At 38.8% G+C, this 25,861-nt stretch overlaps 1 protein-coding gene across 7 annotated transcripts in view; it reads right to left on the reverse strand.

Annotated features, from left to right (window-relative positions):
• The window catches only part of pard3ab (par-3 family cell polarity regulator alpha, b), a 274,947-nt gene that overhangs the window by 226,838 nt on the left and 22,248 nt on the right, over positions 1-25,861 (reverse strand). For all 7 annotated transcript variants that reach the window (XM_041991993.1, XM_041991992.1, XM_041991995.1 and 4 more), the window contains exon 2: positions 4,977-5,078. In XM_041991993.1, the coding sequence (XP_041847927.1) occupies positions 4,977-5,078 (102 nt within the window). The remainder of the gene's footprint in view (positions 1-4,976; positions 5,079-25,861) is intronic.

Consider the following 25,861-nt stretch of genomic DNA (forward strand, 5'->3'; position numbering starts at 1 on the left):
GTCACTTAAATTTTTTAGATGATAATTATTTCATATTCAGTAGCATTTGGTTTTCATTCATTTTAATTAATATTAGAAATCCACACTGTGCATCGCACATCAAGCAGATGAATACATGTAACTTTTTCTCTGCAGAGACAAAAACCCAACTGTGGCCCCAGTAGCTACAACAATGGAATTAACTGATTGCACTTGAAATGTGAACAGTTCACCTGCTGTGGTCTGAATGCACAGTCTTGCACCTTCCTCCTGGTCTGCATGGACTTGAATTGCACCCACTTGTGTGTGATCAAATGTCTCAAGTGGGATTGCTGCAGAGGCTATTGTGACTGTTTTGATGTTCTGGAGATTGAATCCACGCTTTGTTGCCACACTGGAGACTGGAATTACAAGCACCACTTCAGCCAGAGTTTTGAAATCAGGGAACATTTTTTCAAGTGAAGAGATGAGAATGCTGCAAGACTCTCTGAACGACAGGTTTCCTGATCCCGCAAGCACAGCAGCCAGCGAGGTCATGCATCAAGATATGAGACCTAATTAATATGCTCACGCTACCAACCGGTCAGGGGTGTGAATTGCAATATGTCAAAATGACGGATGGCCGTCAGATTTTTCCGTCACCGTTTTCGAAAACTGGTCAACCACTGAAAATATTCAGTTAATGTGACCCCCTGTTGTTTCCAACAGCAGTGTTTGTATTTAGCAGCTGTAGCATTGCTGAGCTCTCTGCTGTCACTCCAGGACAAATTAATATGGTAATATTGGCATAAAAGAGAGCACAGTCTGTCTCTTGTTATATTTTCTTTAACAGTTTCTGTAACTTAAATGCCATTAAATAGCTAACTATGTCCCATTAAAATATGAAGAAAATGTAAAGTAAAGAAGCTTGTTTTGCTTCGGATTTGCTTACTGTTTGTGGAGCAAACGTTTTAAACATCAGATGATGCTTATTTCATTGTGGGAAGCAAAAATTGTGACAGAGGTTAAAATGTGATTAAATGTGAAGCCCTACCTGTAGTTTTTGTTTTGTTTTTTTAAATACTTTATATTTAGGGCAAAGAAAGATGTATCCTTTATGTTATAAAGTTAAACACCTTTTTACCTGTGTTTTGGCAGAATGATGGACATTAGCTTAAGTTAAATAATTATGTGCAAATATAACCAGATGAAGGTGTGATTTTAAATCACTTAAAGGAGTGGTGACAAACTTCCCTCTGCACAACAAAATCTTAACATGTCCAACTTAAAGGTCCCATATTATGCAAAATTCACTTTTTAATGGTTTTGGAACAGTCATACTGGTCCCCCCGCATGTGTAGGAGACCCGTAAGTGTGAAACTCTTTCAGGCGCTCTCTCTCCCCCCTGCTCCACCTCTAGGGAAGTAAGCGCTGAAATGAGCTTGTTTGAAAGCGTGTACGTTATGACATCATAAGGGACAATAACCACTCCCCACAGAGCGATGGACCCGTCTACCGGCTCTCAAAGCCCGCCCTCTAAAAATCACCTAGCGCCCAGTGTTTTTCCCTCTTCGGCAACCCTCGTTAGCGGACATGGCTAAGCGACAGAAGCACTGTTCTGTTTGTGGCTGCATAAATGAACACGAAAACGTTTTTTTACTTCCATCCACTGAACCCACGAGGACTGAGTGGATTTATTTTATTTTTGGAGGAAATGTACCCGGAAAACTTCCAAAGGTTTTGCATGTCTGTGGCCAGCATTTCAAAGAGGACTGTTTCCACAACATGGGGGCATGGAAAGCAGGCTTCGCCAACCGTTTGAAGCTGAAGCCAGGTTCAATACCAACTGTCCGTGACACAGCTGGAGAGGTAAGAGCTGGCAGTTATTTTATCGTTTCGGCCTTATTAGTCTGATAGCTTGAAAATATATTAACCTGTCAATCACCTCATGACGGGCGATGCGATGGGCGGAGCCAACAGCTGAGCTGCTCCACCAGGGTTCCGCCCACCATAAACGGCACATTTCTGAAGCTGCTAAAAAGAGGGAGGTGAAGAGAAGCCGCTGCACTCAAACTGAGGGTCGATTTGTCCATACCATGGCGGAAATATTTCATTTAGATATTAATGAATGGTCTCAGATTGGGAATAAAGTGTATAATATGGGACCTTTAAAGTTTATGGAATCAAGCAGTCCTCTAAAATGTCAGGATCTAAATCCAAACAAAAGTTCATGGGACACAAAAAAATAAATCCCCCCCAAAGGCACTAGCACCTCAGAGAGCATCAGACGTCCCCCTGAGGTGTCCTGTCCAGAGATGAGTTAAAGCTGCTTTAATAAAAACACCTGTACAGTATGAAAAACAATACGTACAGAACAAATTCTTCCAGAGAACCAAAACCTTTGCTGACCCCCCTGACAGGGTTTTGTGTCAGCACAGAGAGAGTGGTGAAGATTTGTGTCAGCAAATCTGACAGGTTGTCATGTGTGAAATGAGCACATTCTCTGCTGTGGAAAAGGCCTGCAGGAATGAAGGGGAATGGGCCAGGAAAAGAGAGAGAGAGGGATGTGAAAGGACATAATGATGACAGCTTGCTAGACCTATACACACTGACACACATGCAAACACCCACTTAGATAAGGAGATGGTTAAAGAAAAGCGGAGAGTTGCATAAGAAAGTAATCTCCACCAACAGAGTAAAGATTCCTTTCAGCTCATAACTGTAACAGAAGATAAAAGGTCACATATTTTTTACATGCTTAAAAAAAATTCTTAAATTTACGAGATGTTTAAGTTACATTATATTTCAAAGTGAGGTGCTAAATGTCTTCTTGAGACCTGAAGGCAAAACTACACACACACACATAAACTTTCATTTGGCTGATATTTAGTGTTTGTGTCATCAGGAATACAAACAAATTGCATATAAATAGTTTTGTATAATTACTGTAAACAAGTGAGCTGAGATAATAAAAACACAAAGCATCTCCTGCTTACATGAGGGGTGCAGCAAAGTACCGCCTTTCTTATTAGCTGCATTTTGACTGCAGGAGCTTTCCCCTGGGTCTCCAGACCTTACCTCACCTCTTTCCCTTTGTAAGTACACAAACAGTGGCTAAACAAAAACCAGGGAGACATCTATCTCCCAGAAGCCAGCTTAGGTCAGGAGGTAGTTTGAGAGTACAAAAGAATTGTCTGACTGATGAAGAACTACAATAATCTTATTTCCACATTCCTGTTTCAGACGAATCAAGGTCAGAATTACTTACAACTTTTTCAGTCTGTTACCTTTAGGGTGTGTGGATGATTTGTCGTTAGGCTTTTGTAAATACAACGTATACCACGGTCAAGCAAGTTTGATCATGAAAACAAAGTAGTCAATAAAAAAAATTCAAAATGTTCAGAGCAGCACAAATACATATTTAAATTCAAGTAGCCTGCAGGAAGGTGCCACAGTGCCAGATTTTGGTAATTCAGCTGAAGGGCATTCCATTTTTTGTTTATACTAACTGACTCAATCCCTTTTGGAATTTGCAATGCTGCAATCACAACTATGCACACCCATGCAATTGTATCCAATCCCTGTAACTTGACTTTATTTCTGTGTTTCTGACGAGATATGTGCAAAAGAAATGTGAAGCATGTGTCTTCTAAAATCACCACTAAGGACCACGCAGGACTTTCCAAGTGTTTTGCAGGGCAGTAGAAGTAAACCATTCTGCACCACATGCAACATGATGGTGAAACAACAATGAAAGTCGTCACCTGAAAAAGGTTTTTCTGCCGCAAAACACACACAGAGGATGTCTGGCATGTGCCAACAGAGGAGTTATATCACCACAACAGACTCTGAAACATCCAGATCTGCTGATTTTTTTTTTCTTTTTGTGCCTGCCAACAGCAAATGATGAAATGTCGGTGTGCCGATTTTATTAAAGAATGATGTTATATCAGAATATGCCACTCAATTAATATTATAATAAATAATAAATAAACTCAGGGTACTTTCCACAACCACCATAATTTCTGTCACATATTTTCACAAAAAATGCCACAAAACCAGGCCTTGTAGGTGGCAAAAATCACAACAAAATGGCCCACAATTCTGGAGGGACAAACTATTTGCTTCACCTATACAGAAAAATACTTTAAAAGAGGCTTTTTTCCTTCTTCTTCTTTTTTCCTTTCTTCTTCCTCTTAAAAGATATTTAACAAATATACAAGATACCAACATCCAGTCTGGGAACACAGAGTACATTTCCATCTGCATAGAGTTGATACCGCCAATACCAAGAGGGTACCTTCTAAAAGGAAAAGAACCAGTTAAGCTAAAAGACATTTACTATACCTTTGCAGATGGATTCTGACTGATTGTTTTGATTTTATCTCAGATTATGACTTTCCGGAATTTTAGGTTTCATTCACACTTTAAAAATCAGCATCCTTGTCCTGCTGTGATGTAAAACAGCCAAACAAATTTCCTTTTAATTTAACCTGCGGCTTAACCCTGTAAAAAGTAAGTCATCTCAGCGACTGCCTGTTTTGTTGCTCATGATAACAGAATGTGGCTCCGTGACCTCCAGACCATCAGTCAGAGTGAGCTTCTCTCATGTCAGCCTCACACCCAAGCAGTTGAGACCACACCAAGGGCAACAAGATGAAGCAGAAGGTAGGGAAGTGAGGCTGTCCGGCTTTTTGAACTCACAGTTCACAAAGGTCAAGGTCTGAAATAAAGCCAGTGTAAATGACCGTACATGTGGCTCCAAAACACCCAGTCTGCCATCACAGGACAAAACAAAGCATCTCTCAAAAATAGCCACGTTGTTTTTATTAAATTAACAAATAATAAGTCTTTGGCTGATCAAGGAGATGGTAAACAAATCCATTAATGTGAGCTCAAAAAGAGATAAGGGGTGCTTTGATGCACAAGGAATCCTTTTATCTGTATGATCAGTTTCCGGTGCCTGTGAAAACAGAAGCTCAGTAAATCCTGCCTCGTTTTTTCGAAACATCACTCACTCTGTCTTTGTCGTCGGCAACGTCACAAAGCACGTCATCCAAGTCGAGGATTCCTCCATCACCGTGCTCCAATCGGTGGACTTGCAGCCAGTAACTTGCATCCTGGAAAAGAAAAAGACATATAACTCATGGCATTTTAGAAAACCATGCATTAAACTATTTGAAAAACCTCTCAAAAATAAAAAAAAAATATGCATGAGAACGCGAAGATAGGCCTGTCACGATAACAAATTTTACTGGGTGATAAACCGTGCAATTAATTGACTCATTGCTTATCGCGAAAGGCCTACTCGAAGATAGAAAAAGAACCGCTGTGCAGAATATTCATTCATTCTCTTTACTGTTTAGTCCAATTCAGGGTTCCAGCAATTATCAGGTGAGATGCAGGTACACCATGGACAGGTTGCCAGTCCATCACAGGACCAACACAGAGAAACAAACACCCACTCACACTTGGGAGAATTTAGAGTGACCAATTAACCTAACATGCATGTCTTTGGACGGTGGGAGAAAGCCAGAGTACCCGGAGAGAACCCAGGCATACACGGGAGAACATGCAAACTCCTCACGAAAAGGCAGCTCCTCAAACTCCTCCCCACCCAAGGCTATCGACCTTCTTGCTGTGTGGCTGTGGGGCCTACCACCGCGCAGCCGTATGCATATAACATCAAAGGACAAAAGGTTAAATCCTACACATGCACATGTTTAAAAATGTTGAACGAGATTTGCTGTCAATCTCTAAGATGTTGAAGACGAGCTTTGTAGTCATCAAGGCCTCAGGGGAATCCCACCCACAGTTACTGCTCAATCAAGCACAATTTTCTTGTCAGATGTTTAGACACGAAGCAGCGAACAAAGGTCACAAAAAACTTGCAGAAGCTGAGATGGGAACTAAATAAATGTGAGATTATTAAAATTTACACCAACAAAAATGCAAAAAAAAAAAAAAAAGCTTTACAAACACACACATGTGATTAAATGAGACAGGTAAAGTAGTTTTTGGGTAATTTTCTTCAGATATCAACAGGAATTACAACTAACCTTAAAAATTCTTCAAATTTCACGACATGCAACAACTAGAGACCTTCCTGCAAGCTGATGGTCTGCAGACAGACTGGCTGCAAGTGCATGTGCATCATTTGACAAAGTTATGAGTCATGATGTGACTCTTTGGCTCTAAGCTACAAGCAACAGCCCTGACAGCTCCATGTCATTATCCACTCCTGCTTGCAAAAGACACATCATGCAGAGGCAATAACACTTGTGTTTAATCTGCAAACTAAACCTAGAAAAAAAAATCAGAGAATTGCATGTGCAAAGAAAAAAATGCAGCAAAAAAAACAGAAAACAGGCAGAAAATGAAGTCATGGAAACAGCATCAGTATGACTAATTATATTTCTAATCTTTTTTTGGAGTTTGAGGAGGATGCGACAGGAATTTTCCTCTTTTTTGTTTCTCTCAGGACTGAAAGAGTGTTCACAGCTCGTTTCTTTTTTTTATGAACAAATTTAACAATGGCTCGAAATGGAGGTTGTGCAACCGAGAAGATCACCAGACTGCATGATGGATCCTTTTAAACAGTCTGGAAGCTGACTGGCAGTTCAGCCAGTGAGGTGCTAAATGTCTTCTTGACTTCATTTTTCTCAAAGTCATGATCATCAGAAATCATACTTTCTATTCCTGCAGTCTACTGGTTTGCTTCTCTGAGAAATATGTGGAAAACAATCTGCAACCACTTGCTAGTTCCGCTGTAAATTGAAAATTTAGACTTAAAAGTAATTAAGACTGCATCTTTACTATCAATCTACCCAGACTGTTGCAACATATCAGGGAACCCATGACTCTGGTAAACCTACACAAACCTTTACTGCTAGTTATCAGCATTTATGTTCAAATGTTCGGATTACCAAAAAATAAATAGACTATGCCTCTACAGTGTTAGTGTGCAAAGTTATGACACCAAAATGTACATGTTTATGTTTGCATATGCCTCAGAAACACATAACTTTGTTCATTAAAGTTTGCAAACAGCTCACCTGACCTACAAAAGGTGGTGTAATTAAATTATGTAAGGAGCAAAATGATGTAAAGAAAGTCCCACTGGTTCTCTCTCTTTCTTGTTTCCTGTCAGCTGTGGCAGATGTCGTGTTTTGTGACAGCCTGCATAATTTTTTGTCCTCTGACTCGCAGATACTGTGGATTTCTGCTGACAGACCTCAGAGTTAAAAGCCGAATTTAAACTCTCATCACCAGGTATCTTAAAGGAGGGGAATAATAATAACAGTAATAGTAATAATAATAATAATAATAATACATACCTTTACCTTAGCTGTATCCAGCAACAAGGGCTCAAAGAAAATAAACAAATAAACAAACAACCATACAAACAAACACAATGTGCATTATATTAATGTAGGTTATTAGCTGAACTTGTCTGTAAAATAAAGCAGTGGAGCTCAGAAAAGTTGACAGTTTTTTAGAGTTTGGACTGAAGCTGTTTCCATTTGTTGTTTAATTATTTTGCAAGTAATTATTGACTCAAATAATAAAGAAAAAAAAAAACATTTTAAGTTTTTTGGTAGGAAAATCATGACAATCTATCCACTTCAGCCTGAACCCATTTTGAGAAAAAAAACAAAACAAAAAGAAAACAAACTGATTTGTAGCTCAAGATTAATTCTAAGCTGAACATTAACATGTTTTAATGCCTCGGGATCAAACTTTGAATGAGAAATCATGTCATGTTTTCAACCAGCTTATGAAAAATTGCAATAAAATGCGGAGTTCCCAAGCACAAAGCAGGCGAAACCTTTCTTCCATTCACTCTAATATCAGATCTACATGTCACATGTACACTGAGCAGAGCTTTATTTATACATCCTGCACACAAACAACGTGAACATACAAAAAAGGAGACCTGAGGTTTGAGATTTAAAGTCTTCGTAAGTTTAGATTTGAAGACGATTGGGCTGATATACATCTGTGTGAACTTATGTGTGCTATATGAAGTCCCTGCAGTTTGTAAGGACACACACCACATCAAAGAGTGTGTAAATGGGTGTGTGCTTGTGTGTTAGCGCCAAGTTCGTCTGGTAAAAATAGCTTGCAGCAATTACCCCATGACAAAGTGAAAACAGGGCAACAAGTCACATAGTAAACAAGCTCAAGAGTCTGGATGAAACATAAATCATAACACACAGTTTTCTAATGAAGGTATCCACGTAAAATTATTCTCTCATGTCAACAATAAAAAAGGGTCTTAATTCCACATCCAGTCGCCAATTCCATAACAATGAAGGACAGATCTGGAGCTGGATCAGAGAAGCCATCGCCTGCTGTAGCCCTCTGCAGCCCAACAGCAGACCTGGAAGGAGGCCAAGGCCACAATGCCTGTGGGGCAAACCCGGCACTACCATTTCCACAGACAAGCAGGCCTGGGGTGCGCGCTGCTCGGCAACAGGGCCATAAAAAGGAAACGCAAGCCAGAGGCCAGAGGCCCCATTTAATCACATGCCACGTGTTATTATACAATAATGGATTGGGTTATTAGAAGTACATGAATTAAGTGAGGTGTTTTAAAGTCAAAGTGTACTACTAAGACTTAATATGACAACTAGTATGGGGTTATAAAAATCCATCATTTATCAGACTATGACACTAGGGAGAAAAAAAAGGGCCAGAAAAAGAGAAGAATGAGGGTTTTACGAGTTTGCCATAAAAAAGACCATAAAGGGGCAGAGGAAGAGACTAAATTAAATATATTGCTGTATTTTCTAAAACTATGCAGGTTTCAGGGTATTTCATGATATTAACAACATTTACTACAGATTGAGAGAGAAATTGCTGCAGCAGATTGTCCAAGAACAGCCAAATACATCACCAGCAGGCACAAAAATTAAAACATTTTCATACCCTGAACTCATCTTTTTTCACAGTGCTTAGAAGAACCATGTCTACGGTCATATGGATTGAGAGAGAATTGGTCATCTCGATCCACTGCTTGTCCTTTTTCTCATCACAGACAGTAGGGCTGCACGATGTCAGGAAAACATGTATATGTGAAAACACCTTTTAAAGTTGCCATGATATGATCTGCAAAAAATAAGATTCGAGGCTGCTTTCATGTTTTCTCATACGGAGCTTCACTTGCAAAACTCTCATGGACAGACATTAGTTGAGTTTAATAGCATATGCTATAATAACGTTAGTAGCATTTTAGCTAACGCTAGATTTTTGTTTAGCTTCATTCTCCGCATTTCTAATCGCAGTTTTACTTAAAATACCCATCTCTAGTATGTGCCATCAAAATACTCCCTGCATTGAAATACAAATTCTAAAAATAATAAGCAAGAAAAATTTATATTTTTTAGATAAATATATCTTTCATTTAATTTTTGTTTTCACAGACAAAAAGCTACAACTAAACCACAGAACTCAACAGAAGCTATATATATATATATATATACTCACACACAAACACACACAAAATAGTCCTGAATTCCAGAACTATTTTAAATCAAAGCACTACATAGTTGTCCTGCACAACAAAAACAAGCTAAATGTGTTGTGGCAACACCAGTTCTCATCCTTTCTGACAACTTTCACATCCTTTGATACATTTGTGCACATTACAACCAGGGTAGTGCACAAAATCCAAACACAACAATGTCGCTGGAGGATCTGATCTTAGAGTTCCAGTATGAGAGTGACGATGAAGCTGAAACGGACTTAAGTGAAGATGAGGAAAAGGTGACTTTAAGCGATCTTATCTTCCTGTTTAACAATCTAAAGATGTTTGATAGCATCTACGAGAACAACATAATTATAGATGAGGAGGTAAGACAGCTAATTATTATTCTATTTGACTGTCTATTAAGTACTTTTTCAGTAAATTAATTAGAAATTAGAGCATATGCCACAATCAATTACACTGTTTAATTTTACCAGAAGGAAAAATGTTCTCTTTATTTCCCAACAGCAGCAAACAGAGGACAGTGAACTGGGGGCCAATTCTGACACTGATAGCGGTATATCAGAGCTGGCTCTCACCCAGGACTGTATGCAAGGTGTTTTTGAAGACACAACTTTAATGCCGCCTTCTGCAACGTCGCAGGAAAATGTGTTGAGCTCCTCCAGCTCCACCAACTCTACTCCAGTTTATGTTGGGAGTCTTATGGATCTGCTTGAAGAGGTGTTCTCCACATCTTCCTCTAGTTCATGTGATGATTCAGATGGTGCAGATTCTGCCGATGATGAGGTGGACAATGTGGGCAGAAGGGACAACTTATGGCGTGCAGTTCAGTGGATTTGGCAGTAATGCTGTGAGGACCTGTTCAATAAACAAGTGCACTGTCATCTGCATGTTTATCTTTATAAGAAGGGGTAAAAATAAACATGCTGTATTTGATCATTAGGATCTTTTGTCCTTTATAATTTGCTACTACAAACAGGCTGCTGTGGTTAATCAGAAAATTAGATTAACATGATTCTAATTATTAAATTACGTTCTCAGAATTTAATATATTGTAGAATGGCTTCATTCAGTCTGTAATTAGCCCTAAAAATCCTGATTGAAGCAGTGCTGCTAATTCTAGCAGTTGTCCAGTTTTATACAACATACACATATCAAAAAACAACATTAATACTGTGTGTACACATTTATTGCCATTTTACTCATTTTATTTTCTCCTTTATAATTTTAAGCTATTCTAAAACTTTAGTGTTTGTGTCACATTGTAATTGGTTCTGTTTTGGTCCCGTTGTGTCTTCCACTAGCCCTAACGTCAAATGTGGGCTTACATTTTCTTGCCGTATGGCGGGTGTAACCGGCATGCTTAGTAACAATCATTTCTACACAAATTTCATAATGTTTAATACACACCGATCAGAACAACCATCTGCATTAGAAACAGGACTGAATTGTACGGCATCTGTTAAAAATACCTTGAGATTAACTGGAGCTACAAAAATAAAGCTGAACAGTCTTAAGATATTTTATAGAACTAAATTATAATTTAATTAAATTAAAATTAAATTAAAAATAAATTAATAATCCCAGAAGGAAATTGGAATAACCAAGGTAGTACAGACGGACTTTACCAAAGTTACACACACACACACACACCTTTGGAGATCAATATTTTCCTCATCAAAATTAAAAGCAAAAATTTTGGTTGTTAGAACAAATACAACCAGCCACATTTACCAACACACTCATTCTGCACTTTTTTTTCTTTTTAAATAACTGCACAGTGCCTTGTTTTCCTAACACACATACATTCACACATGAACGGATGCACTGGAGGCAAAGTATGTGTCAGTGTTTTACCAGGGACACCTTGGTATGATGTGCAGGGAAGCCAGAGAACATAACGGGACTGTTCAAGGCAGCAGCTGCAGAGAGTTACTTAAAACTTCATTTAATCTTACCACCACCTCACTACCCAACTGCTGCTGTTCAGCAAATGGTCAGAATATTTACTTATTTCATTGCTGTCAGAAGAGAAATGAACTCTTTTCTGATGTTGGGACATTTTTAACGTACATCTTAAGTAAATACAATGATGTGTGCACAGATTTCTGAGAAAGCCCAGATTGTGTACACCTACATATTACTTAATGGGGCTGAAACTGACTGTTCTCAAATGGTCAAGCTTGTAGTTATAACTTTTTGCTCCAACTGCACAAAAAAGGTCACCTGTTCCTGGTTCCTCCATCTTTTCACAGTGCAGCGATGTTCTCTCACTTTGTGATGTGCAATGCAAACAATGTGTTGAGTTGAAACTTGTATTTGTCTACCGTTCTTGGCAGAGGTTTTGTTTTTGTTTTTGTCATCTGCTAGCATCAGCTCGAATGTGATGTACTGCAGTTAAAATGCCACAGGTGATATCTAAAAAGATTGGTGCTCATGAATCTGTCAACTTGGCTTTATTCCATCTCATTCTGCTCTTCATCTTCCATCAAGTCTATGCTTATCCTCACTTCTCACTCTCAGGCTATGTCATTTCTGACTGACCCAGTGTGTTTCCCTCTTTGTACTTATTAAACTTTAACAGAATGTGCTTAAAAAGAAATAGCACAGTGGCACGCCCTTGCTGGCAAATCTTTGTATATCCACAACTACCCTGTGATGCAGCATCAATGCAGGTTTCAAACAGCTCATTTCTTGCACTCATTCTAATTTGCAAGTTGAACGTTACACAGTTTTGCATCCTCCCAAGCGACTTCCATTGCTAAAAAATGCATTTTGCTGCAGACTCTTCTCCTCCTCCCTCTCAATTTAGGAAGAGGAGAGACTAATGCGTCACAGTAGATGAGAGGGAATAATTAAGTGGGTGTAGATTTAGGATTTAGAGGGAAGCAGATGGAAACAAGGATGAAGTCACTTAAAGGCAATGAGATTGTGGAAGTTCTTAAAATCTAAACAACGTGACACTGATCTAGTGGCGAGTTGAAAAACTCAATACAACCTGTGTCAAGGCATGCTTTATCCTCACAGCAGGCAACACTAATGAGCTATGGATTAAGAACACACAGTAGGCTTAATGGCACCCAAGTGTGTGATACTGTGTGTGTGTGTCCAGCCGTGCACATGCGTGCAGAACTCAGATATGCAGGGCAATCTGCAACTGCCAGAAACTGTTACTGATACCTCATGAGTGTTTTTCCTGTAACATTGCAGGCAGTTTGCTAATCTTCAAATATCGTTGCTGTCAAAGAATAAACTAAAATTAACATAAATGTTACCATAATTTGCTAAAAACTCAAACTCGAGTACAAATACAAACAAAATTCATGGTTTGAGTTTCAACTTACTGAACCATGAATGACTGCGCTCCAGTTCTGATCATCCAAAGTTGATTAAACTTGTCAACTTCAATTATTTACAGCCAACGAGACTGGTGTCTCAGTTAGACCTCGAGCAATTAGGCATTTCTCTAAATGTTATTTGAGATAAATGTGATCATGTCTGTGTAATCATCTTAATCATCTCTAGGGCCTTTATTAGACTGTTTATTTAGAGGAAAGTAAGCCAGAGAGAGAGAGAGATTTAACCACATTTATTTAACTAGGAAAGACAAATTACGAACAAACATGCAGCAACAGGCCCGAGGGACTCACACCTGGGCCGGCTGCTCAAGGAGCTGTAGCATCTGTATGTGAGCTCATGTCATTAGGTATAATTAGATATAAAAAATAATGCAGCAGTTTTTTTTCTGGTAGGATTCCTTTTAAAATGTTGATGTTTCTGTAAATAAACACCTATAAAAGCAACAGGGAGCATATCCCTGCATGAAAGGTGTGTCACACTAAGCCTGTCGAAGACATGACACCTTGTCTGAGCCACTCATATTTCAGCTGATAAACACGTCAATGAGTCAAGTCCCAGGTTGTGTTTACCCCTTTCCTTACTGCAAATATCAACAAGATGTCAGAAAAGACACAATGAAATAAAAAAAAGCTCTTTTTCTTGGAAAATGCTACATTTTTACCACCAATCTTCATCTAGCAGACAAGTATCTCTGTGTTGTATTCATTAAAACTGATAAATCTTCAATGTTTAGATGTGCACACATGGCAGGGCCGAATCTTACACCTGACTTGCACTGCAGGGTCACAGCAAGTCAGAGGGAAGAAACAAAAGACCCCTTCATTGAGGTATAATGACAGCGCTGAGAAGAGATGACAGAAATTGAAAAAAAAGCATTTAAACTGTGTGTGATGTGTGTTAAACCGCTGACAGACATCTGTAACAGAAGACAAACGCCCAACCGCTCTGCAAGTGTGTTTATGAAAGTGTGTCAGTCCATGACTGCCGTAAGACTGTCGGTATGATCTGATCTGAACGCTGGCAGCTTGTTTTTGCAAAAGGCCAGATCATGTTGTAGTGATGAAGTAGGATTCAGTAACATGTGGCTTTACATTAGGCATCTTTCAGCTTTGTGTACATAGAAGACTGCCTGCAAAGAACCAGCAGACCATTCATTTTTCCATCTGTTCACACACTGTTGCTCTCCAACGTGGCTGCCATACATCTGAACTAAAGGCAGAAGCATCCTTTCAGACTTGTTATGGTGACTGTATGTTAAGTAGAGCTAAAAGACAAATTTGGCACAGGCAGTGGGTGGTTTTATTAGCAATCAGCTTCCCGTTTCAACCACATGCAAATGAACAAACAATTAGAATTTAAAAGGCTGCGTTTCAGATACAATATGTAGAAATGTCCTAGAAACACACTGATCATTGTTCATTTCAAGACCTCACTCACAACTCGACTGAAATTACCCTTGAGCACATGTTGACACTGGCTTATCTTCATGATTGTTTGGAGGTCCCACAAATGCCCCCACTGCATGACAGGCTAATAAAAATCCTTCTTTTTCCTTTTCTTCTTTTACTTCTGACTTTATTAAAAAATGAGAAAAGTGGAAAAGTACTGCAGTAGTGACATTTACCAAAAACTGGAACTGCACACTTGAATTGTCAAAATGCAGACATAAAGAAGTCATTTATCCAAATCAGACACATGTTTCAGTTAATCAGACATTTAACAGGGAGCCAGATACAAATAAGGATTATTTAGATCTAGGAGAGCAGAGCTGTACACAGGTTTTAAGTATGTTTTGCTTCTGGGATCTCTAGCCAACCAACAATACGCTTTCATATCAGCTATTATCATATAGGTAATGCTTCTGAATTGTTGAACAGTCGTTTAATTGAAAGAAATCTTAAACTGTAAGTTCTAATGGGCTATAAATATAAGAAACACACAAGAAAAGTATAAACGACAACAACTAAGAAACAATCCTGTATGGAATTCTTTCATGAAAATCAACAAAAATGGAGGTCTAGTACAACCTCTGCCAGTCTGCTCCGGGGCAGACTGATGGAAACAAGGCAGCCAACCCGCGCCTACAGCCTCTACAACCACCACCGAACATTTATCCACATTCATACACCAGCAATGCCAACACTGGAGGCAAGGAGGGTGAAGTGTCTTTCCCAGGGGCACGGCGACAGATGACTGGGGGGTGGGAATCAAACTGCCAGCCTTCCAATTATTGGACGACCCGCTCTGGCAACTGAGCCACTGCCGTCCCTTCAGAAGAATATCAGTACAGGGTTTTGACTCTGATAAAAGGTTGAGATTGTGAAACATGCAAACAATCCTGTTCACTTCAAGCTCCAAACATCCCTCCCCCTGTAGGTGCCAAGAGGAATTCAAGGGCCTGTAGAACCGCCAGGCTCGCTGCTTGCCATGTACCCTTCAACATAATTAACAATCCTGCTGTGGTATCCCTTATAAACATCCAGCCTAGATGGAAAGAAGGAGTGATGAGCCTTCAATCAAGGTGACAAGCCACTAAAACATGGCCAGAGAAGAGAGGTGTTAAAATACACGAGCTGTCCCACTCCCAAGTTTCCTCTTTTATTAAAATCTTACTTATTAAAATTGTCTTTGTTTTTATTGCTTTTACTAATGTTATTTTAATTCTTATGTGGCTACTATTGCTGTAGAGCGCTTTGTTCTTAAATGTGCTCTATGAATAAATCTGAACTTGAACTTGAACTCATTTATTCATAATCTGAAAGAATTCCTCAAATAAAATTCAGTGGAATAAAGCAAGTATAAAACCATCAGGTCAAGCTGAATCAATCCCTTCATACTGCGTTTTCACAAAGGTCTGTGCCCTCAAGCTTCAGCACTACCAATCAGTTTTGTGTGCCTCTTTCAACTATTCAGCTCCACGTTAATGTCGCAGGCCATCGTTCAGAGAAACAGAGACTAAAGGAGAACAGAAGACCGAGACAGAAACCAGAGAGAAACAGCAGTAAAAGCAAACACCCCAATGGCAGCACGGTAACAGAGGAACAATGTCTCCATTCAAAAGAAACACTTATCTGATCTGAACAGCCGACCGCTCGACAGTTTAACATATTACACTCTAAAAATAGTCAAAATTACAGCATTTAGGACTGGACGTTAAAACCAGGTAGGTAGGATTAATCGAGGGGGATTTTTCTGCACATTAAAAAAAATAACAAAAGTAAAACAAAAAAAAGAGCTTTATTTATTCCAGCTTGACATAATAGATTCAGTGGTGGGAGTGGTAGTGGGTCATCTCATTTAATAATTAATTTAATTTAATTCACAAACAGAATGGAACAAAACAAAAACCTGTGCATCTCACGCATGGCGCAGAGGGAGCAAGGCCGGGAATTTCAGCCTGCAGCCTGATTAAGGTGATGAATAATGAAGAGTCACACAGCAGCTCATGTTTTTAACTTCCTTCCTGTGCAGTGAAACCCAGAGCAGATCGAGAGGAAGGAGGAGTAGATGGAGAGATAGAAAGGATGGATGAGGTGGTCTGCAGGGCTGCAAAAAAATAAGGGAAAACTGAAGTTTACAGGAGAAAGTAAAATATTCCTGAGGCTGCAGTATTTTGTCTCCACAGAAACAAAAAATCTGAGTCATCATGGTGAATACTTAATTCTCCAGAAAGTAATTGAAACAGTAATTTAGGGCCCTGAATAACAGATTTAGTGATTGCAATTTCTTGTTAAATGTTTTATCATTATTTGTTTTGGTTATTTTCCCAGTTCCAGTTCTGGACAACCGTCTACAAAACTTAATTTCACTGTTTCTTATTTTAGTATAGATTAAATTTTTAACTCTGTCCAATCTCAAAACATGAACTAATGACTTCTACATTTTGTCCTAAATTGCAGCAAGTTACAGACCCTCCTCTTACAGAGAGCCTCCAGGACTTCATTATAGAGTTCCAGTGAAAGAGTTACTTATAAAAATTCAAATGAAAATAAAGTATGGTATACAGTTTCTGCATCAGATCATTAACATTCGTCCTCTTTATAACATGTCTTAAAACATCCAGGTGCACTAGATCTGATCTAGACTTTTGCCCCCAATGTTGACTGAATCTTTTTTAGAGTCTCAATCTCGTACTACCAATGCATATGTAGTCACTCTGTGTAATCCTTTTTGTTTTATTGCTCCCTGCTACACTTTCTCTTCTTTCTGAAATGTCCTCTGCTGCCGGTTATGCATGGAGCCAATATATTTCCACACCGTAGACATGTTGTCAAGGTCTATGACAGCTGACACACAATGACCACAATTACTGATCAGTCAAACAAGTAAATAAACCTCGATCTAATACTTGAGATAAAATCATCTTTTTTTCTAGTCTTCCTAAGTGCATCAGTGCCTCCGGACTTTTTTTTTTTTCATTGTTTGCACCAGTGAAATACCCTTCTTACATCTAAAGCAGCACTTATTTGTATTTATAAGTGGGTATATCTACTAATGCAATGCAATCAAATTCATTGTCATTGCCGTTCCAAGCTTATTTACTCTTAATGTGCAGAAGGTCACACCAGCGCTCTTAATTGTCACTTCCTGCCATGGAAAAAGTCTTTAAGCTAAGGCAATTTGAAAGGAAAATCTTACACTTTATCCTGCTGGTTATGTTGGACCACAGTATTTGGTAATGATGACTTTCCAAGATAATTATCCTAGCTTAGTATTTTTGACTGGACTACAGGCATCAGTCCAAGGCTACATCCACACTGCAGGCAAATCCGGCTTTTTTTCCTCCCACGTGACCCACTTTTTATGGCAGACTGAACGACACAGATCCAATTTCTTCAAATCCAACCTAGACCACTTTTTTCGGTCAAGCTAATCATGCTACATCATCGTATAATCCAAATGAATCCCACCCTGCTTTCTATTTCAAACTAAATTTTAACAAGCAAAAAATATTACACAGAACATGGGTTTCTCTCTACATTTTAGGTCACATATATTGTATGTTCTTTAATGAATCGGATGTCAGTTGATAGATAATGCTGCCACTGACCTGACCTAACCTAACTTCTACATCCGGTACCAATCACACACTTCTTCATCAATTAATTTGCTTTCAGCTATAAGCAGCTTAGTAGCAAAAACAGAAGAGGCTCAACAGTTACAGTTGAACACACCATCTTCCAGCACACATCACCACAGTGACCTTCACACAGGTTGTTTTTTTAACTCATGTTTAAAAATCAATGAAGCAAATGTTTTCTCATCAAACAGATGAGAGAAAAAAAAATAAGAGAACCTTCCTATCTCACATTACAGTTCCTTTGTTTCCTCACTCACACCCAACCTGTGCACATAAATATTTGCAGGCAGAAATATTGTGAAACTTACAACTTCTTGCTGCAAATATATTTTTGAGAAACTTTTTGACTTAGTGTGCAGCTTCACATTTTTCTTGAAATTTGCATCATTACCATGAGATTCCTGCAAGTCTTTTCCCATCAGCATTAGTGAGGAAGTAGAATTCATTCAAGGAATTTCTTTGCCCCCAAAAACATGTCATTAGTTAGCATTCATGGTGCAAGATGAAGCCATGTTAGAAAAATACTTAATATAATAAAACACATCCTAATTTGTGATTATTAAGTTTCATTCAAACAGGTTTAGGCTAAAAAAAAAAAAAAAAAAAAAAAAAAAAAAAAAAGAGCTTTAAATACCTCAAAACAAACTACACTTGTGACGTTTCCAACTGGTTTCCAGATTGTTGTTCGCAGCTGAAACCTGATCTGTGTTGATATCACAGCTGTAACCAGCCATGTTAACAAGGTGTACCAACCAACAGTCTACATGTTGTGGCCATTATACAGTCTTACACAAGGACTCCTGTTTGTACAATAAACACAAACTGTGAACTTATGTGAAGAAATCCTGCCAGATTTGGCACATAATTTCCTGAAACAGCAGACTGTCGGCTGTGGAAAGTAAGAGGAAAAGCTTAGCACAAAGAGACCGTGTTAGACCTTTGAGAAACCTAAGCTGAATCAATCACAGAGGTCAATTTTGTGCATAAATATATCCCTGTTACATTATCAGATCAGGAAATCACTGCAATAGCTCTAACTACTAAAGCTTCTCCTTGAAAACAACAGGAAAACATGCAATCTTGACAGTCAGTATTTTGTATAAATAAAATTTGTACCCCCTTTAAAATGTTTTATGTTCAACATTGCTTTCTTTTCAAGGGTCAGGCTCAGGGAAAATAGGGAAGCAAATTAAAGACACACGTCAAAGTAGCGTCTAAGGTTTCACCAGATGTCAGCCAGCCAGCATTTGGCCTCGATCCCCCAACTTGACTTAATCCTCAAACAACGAGGAGGATGAAAATCATGCACGGGACTCAAGTGGGGAGAAAAAAAAATATCCAGACTCTTAGGAGCAGTTTTCAGCAAGCAAAGCTGAACTGAACCTGGCAGCTGCCCATGTAGGCCTGAGTTGTTAAATACCACAAGGAGGCCACAAAATATACTGACTGAATGGTAGATTTGGTGCTTTAACACATGATTTAACACAACACGCTGGAAACAGAAGAACTCTGGAACCATGGCTCTCTGATCCATCATTTTAGTCTATTTTCAGACATCAGCACTGCTGTCAGACATGCTCATTTGGATTTTGATTCTTTCCAGATACCAGAAGCAAAACATGCTGTGGCATAGCAAGAGATGCAGGATGAGGGGAAGATAAAAGTATCCCTGCTCGCTTGTTTTCCTCACCAGTGAATAAGAAAACCACAGAAAGTGTGCAGTCCAAAGAAAAACTGATAAACTGCATGAGCAGCAACAAGATAGACTGGAATGCAGATATACAATCAGAAGGTGAGTCAGAGGAAACCAACTCAGGTGTATCGGAAAGCAGTCGTCTGAAGTTCAGCCGAGACACTGATGCCGCTGAATGCTGTCATCGACACCTGTTAAGTCCAGTCTTGCAAGTTGGACTAAAAGCTGGCCTTAGTGACGGGAATTCAATGGAAATAATTGGGCAGGTTGTCTCTATCGCTTACCTGAAGCCGGAACAAGATGACTTCATTGTTTAAATACAAAGCAAAGTCAAACTGAGGCAGGAACAGATAAAAATTTCCCCTGGAGCTGGAAAAGTTTCAGTTTCACAAACTTCAATGGCAGATATCTGCTGTCAGGCAGAAAAGGTACACAGTCAAGTCGAGCTATGGTTTCCATTCAACCAGACCCTTAAATTTGAAGTTCTCCCAGGATACATTCACGGTAGTAGAATTAGAGTTGTTGACTGTTTGAAAAAGATATTTTACAGCTTCTAATATTCTGTTGGAGATCATCATACATGTAAGAAAAATCTAATTCTCTGCACAGGTGATGTTTTTAAGCTGCTTGAACGTGTTTTTTTCCCCTTTTCTGATTGTGGTTGTAAGAAATAAACAAATAAATAATTTGGATTTTATTGGAGCAAAATCGCCAAGCCTGGAAATATTCCACAAAACCCCAAAATTGATAAAGGGAAAATTAGGGTGCATTTACACTCAGATAGCCTTGGGACATCGTTTTGGCATTTCCTGCCCGAGTCCAACCAACTTTATTTGGTTTGTTTTAACACTGCACTTTATCCAAACGTATCAAACCACCTGGACACTGGCCAGGAAACGGAAATCCTTCCTTTTAGTCAGCTCATCAAGTAAACAAAAGGAACAACACCAAGCTTATGCACTCTTTGGGTTTGTCTTTTTACTTTGATGTTCAAACCTACTGCAGTTTTCATAGGAAGTTACCAGGTATGAGCAGCATGTTGCTCTGTGTCACTTCCTGTCATTGGTTCACTGGATGGTCCATTTGCTTTCATGCAGTAACTAATGGGCTGTTTTTCAGTCAAAATATCGAATATGTTTTAGAAACCTGACTTACACAATACCATATTGTGAATGAGAGCAGCTTCATTGGGAATTCAGCTGTTTTAACATGCACCTATATTGTTTTTACAAAGAGACAGAAAGCTTGGCGTATGATCAGACTGTGCGAGCCTATTTGAGTTCTTCTTTAAAGATGAGGCTTCTCCTGACAGATGTTTATTTTGTGAAGTTCATTCACAAGTCACACACTCATTCTAAACACGGATGCAGTGGTGTTTTCAGCACAGAGCGCTTTTGACAAGTGGCATCTCCGGAGATAGCAAACAATCAAAAATAGGGTAATTCCTAAAGCGCAGAACTGTGCCCACACAGAAACATGAAAGCAGTGCTCACTGGAGACAACTGATGATATGAAACGGAGGATTATTATTTTTTGTGGCACCACAACAAAAACAAAACAAGCAATGGAAAAAAAAAAAGAAAAAACAGAATTCAGAATGTCTTTGCAGAGCCTCCAAAACATACCTGAACTCGACTGATTTGACACGATTCTGCTTTTAGTCTCTTTTTGAGACCATAGTGATGTTTCCACATGTCGCTTGCACCTTCAGCTACGTACACTCTGCTGATCCTCCTCTTCAGTAGCTCAGCTTTCCCAACATCTGACAAGCAGCTTTAGCCTTGTCTAAAAAGTATGAACAACTGTGCATGTGCACATTTTGCGAGCACGTTCTTTTGCAAACAGAGAGGTGGCATGTGTGTACCTGCAGTTTGGCTCTCGAGAGAAACCTGAAAGGGGACACACGCTGCAACACAATAACCTGTTTTCTAACTTCAGAGGCAGTATGTATCCGATTGCAAGCAATGTCTCTGGTTATTGATACTTTCAGAGGGCAACAAGAAACCAAACACACTGAACTGTGAGAAACCACATTGATACTTTAGCTCCAAGTTGCAGGACTGCATTTATATTCATATGACTTGTTTTGACAGTTTTATCGGTCACAGAATGACAGCTTGAATTTCAGGAGCTTCGATTTACTACAAATTCAGTCAGATATATATATAAATTTGTCTTCCCCATGCACTCTTTTTAATCTGGCTTTAGCTGGACACATAGTTAACACTTACGTGTAAATATTTAATCATAACCACAAAGCAAAATACTCACTTAACTGTGACAGATTGTTTTTTTGCTTTTCTTTTTTGTTTTGCTTTTTTTTTTTTGCGCTTTATTTTTTTAAGGAAAACCCACTTTTAAAGTGAATATTGATTAATATCAGCCAAGAGACTTTAATTTATTATTATTTATGCATACGTCACTCGTGCATGCACGTTACTGCTTCTATTGGTCAGAAAGCTAAGAACTGAATTGAAACATACAGTGGGTGTGTCTTTAGCAAGGAAATTAGAGCAATTCAAGACAGTTATTGAGAATTTTACTGTTCAAATCATTAAGGCGAAAAGGCACGCCCCAGCGAACAGCATAGATTCGTGCGGTCGGCTGGACAAAGATGTCAAGGAACCAGTTATGCAGTGCTGACTTGACAATGATGGACTCATGCCTATTCGGGACATTTTCTCTTGACTCACCGTCTTTAGTGACATCACACATACAAACAGAGGCCAATTTTGCCCAGCCGATCACACAAATCCAGGCTGTTCGGGGTTTCGTCACAGTAAACCGGTAAAAAAAAGCATCCCCTGTTCACATGCTTTCTTGCCTTAATGCTGGGGGTTTGGTAAAGCAGAAATGAATGCAGCAGACAGGTGCAGGACACTGCGGACAGCTGACTAAGATCATATATACACACAATCTATTGAGCCAGAACAAAGACAAGCCATCAGGATCAAAGCAATCACAGCTGAGAGGCCGTAACTGATCTCACAGGAGAAATCTGTTGAATACTCCACATGCTTGTTTCTAGTCCATCTGCAAACCAAAAGCCTCAAACCTTTTTCTGATTGTGTTTGCAAAACATTAAAGTTCGGTTAGGTAATCCATTAAATGCTACCATGCTAAATAAAGCACAGTAAATTGTGATCCTTCAGTAAAAGATCAACTCGCTGATTCTTTGTTTTGATACTTTCTCCTGAGCTGTTTCAAAGCAACACGCTCCAGGATCCGCAGAGTCGACAGTGGCCAGAACTGTGTCATATTACAAGAAACCCTCACCAAAGGCTGTGTTCATGACATGCTGATTGACGCTATCAGGAGACAATCTTGTGGTTAAACTTGTCTGGTTTCTGTGAGAATGTGACAGGGGGACATCCTGTAAGAGATGGAAGTCTGACAGACATAACTTACAGCTACTTTCAGAACAGGTTCAGCCAGGGACACTTCCTTCTGATGTCCTGTTTTTACACAGAGGTTTGGTATTTAAAGTTTTATTATTAAAACCAACCAAAATGATCCAATACACTTCCAACAACACATGCTTGTACAAACCTCCATCTATTTATGATAGCTTTAACGAGCCTCTTGTCAGTTTTTTTCTTAAAAGTAAATCCGGATACACTAACATAAGCTGATCTTATCAGGTATCAAAGCATCAATTCCAAAGCCCAAAAAAATTTTAATCTATTGCAAAATATTAAAAAAGGAAATGCTCATTTTAGAAGGCTAAACACTAACCTGGTTTAAATCTTTAAAAAAGAAAGTGTTAAATGCTTAATAGTGATTCACCTCTACTAGGACTGCATCATACATTAGGTTTCATTTTTAAAGTAGGAGTAGATTTAAAAACAAGGTTGAGAGATTATCCAGTTTGTGGATCTCTGCTTACAGTCTTCAGTCTTCTCATTGCTATCAATTTAACAACTTTCTTACTACATTTGCTCTCTATGTGAAAACAAAGAAACACATCTAGAGATTTCTAGGACACCTCAGAAATATTTTCCACAGCTGGTTTGGAGGTTTTCAGGTTTGAGGTTGTTACAATTACTACATCATCATCTGATCACTGAGAAGACTGCTAATATTTTTCGTAATCATCAAAATTGACTTCATTTATCCACATAGTTGAGAAAAACATTACGTAAAGGTGACATTTTCACAGCATTTTTGGACATTTTATGTCACAGCGGATCATTAAGTTCTTTAAAACATAGTAATGAAAATCTATCTAAAAACTACCATGGCATAATACATCCATACTGGCTGATCCTAATCCACATGTCAAGAATAACTGGTCTTGGATGGATTCAACTAGGTGAAATTTAAGATGGTCGAATCCTGTTAAAGAATGATATGTTTGGTTTAGCAAATTCTAATATTTAAAGCTTTACAGCTACGGTATAATCTTCACTAGAAAGGCAGTTTATTATATATGCCCCTAAATCAGCAGAAAAAGTTGGCAAAACACTATTATTTAATCATCTGATACCAAATAACTGTAGCCATGGCAATGAAGGAGCAAGCTGGGACAATGAAAGGGTAAAATCACCAGTCATGGGTCAAGTTTCTTCTATTGCACCTTTTATAAGTGCACAGAGAAAGACAGCTGAACAAGACTAAGTGAATCATTCAGTCAGTGATGACCAATCATCTGCCATCAACCACACGAGACATTGGTTTTATTTAAAAATAAATAAATAAATATATATATATATATATATATATATATATACACACACACACACACACACAAGATTCCCTTCAATCCCCCCCCCCCCCCCCCCCATAGTGTTCAAATTTTATTTAAACTTAAAGCCCTATCATAATTTAACAAGCCATACATCACGGTGATCTGCAGAGCTTCTTAAAAAAACCTGGACAGAACAACCAGCTGACCCCAAACCTCAATACCTTTTTGATGACACAGACTCCATCTTGGCTTTATTTTTACCAGAACTGATAGAGGCTCAGCCAAGAGGAGCTTTTGTGCTCTCTGTAACACATCCCAGCTTGTCCTATTGGACAACAAACACAAACTATAACCATGAAGACAAACTGACTCCATCACCATATGTTCTCAGGAGTTCCCACCTCAGCCAATCAGAGAAGGAAATGAGCAGCGTGAGGAAGAAACAAACATTCTCTGTGCTCCTGAAGGGGTGGGTGGTAGGGTGTAGGGTTACATCTACAGCTGAAGTGATGAGTTAGTGTTATTTAGCTGGTTTAGAAGGAATAGATGGTAGGCTCATGGAGAGTCAAAGCAAAAGCCAGATGCTGAAGGTAAAAATACACACAATCGAATGGAAAAAATACATGAAAAGATTTAGAGAATGTATATATCTCCAGTCTTACAAGTAAGAACTTCCCTCAGTGTTTATTGTATACTTTCTTTGTAATTATTTTACAATTTCGCTACTAAAGTATATGCTTTATGAGGTGTTTCTTACCAGTTGCTGTATTTGATAATATGGAGTTGCCATGTTTTACACTGCATGGTTCATTAAGGCTTTTCATTGCATTCTATACAAGAACTGTCCATCAGTATTAGTTGCAACATGATGTGTTTTACAAATACTGACGTCAGATTGGCAAACCTAATATCACTCTGCATGAATTCTTATATCCATTGTTTTGTGCTCTAACTCAGTCTTTTTCCCCTCAGATACCCAACGTACCTTTAGAGCAGGGGTCTCCAACTCCAATCCTCGTGTGCTACTGTCCTACAGGTTTTAGATGTCTCCTACTACAACACACCTCTGCACAAGCCAGTTAATGACCCAGTGATTTGAGTCAGGTGTGCTGCATTAGGGTAGAACCCAAAACCTGCAGGACAGTAGCTCACGAGGACCGGAGGCATCAAGCATTTGTATTATTTACCAACATTAAAGCAATTATTAAACTTTTATCTTGTCACCACAAAGGCTGTCAGAGAAAACTAGTGTTGCAGAGGTGGTTTCAGCATCAAGTAAACATTACTCTTAACCTCAAGAAAACAAACTTTTATTCATCAGACCTTTGGAGCCTTAAATGCAGCAAATATGGAAGCCCATTAATGTCATTATATTTATTTTTCTGTTTTGTTTTTTTTTTTTGCCCTATCATATTGGCAGTAAGAGGCTTCCATACATTTACGAGTTCCTTATACACATAGCTAATAGAAGGCCATATAACATTCAGCCGTTCAGCATTCTCACAGGTCCAAACACGATTTGATTAAAGCTGTACACACCTTGGACATTCCTCCCATCTCAGAATAAAAGGCAGCTTTCAGGAGGTGAGTCAT

This window comes from Melanotaenia boesemani, chromosome 8 (genome assembly GCF_017639745.1).
Source record: "Melanotaenia boesemani isolate fMelBoe1 chromosome 8, fMelBoe1.pri, whole genome shotgun sequence".
Taxonomy (NCBI): Eukaryota; Metazoa; Chordata; class Actinopteri; order Atheriniformes; family Melanotaeniidae; genus Melanotaenia; species Melanotaenia boesemani.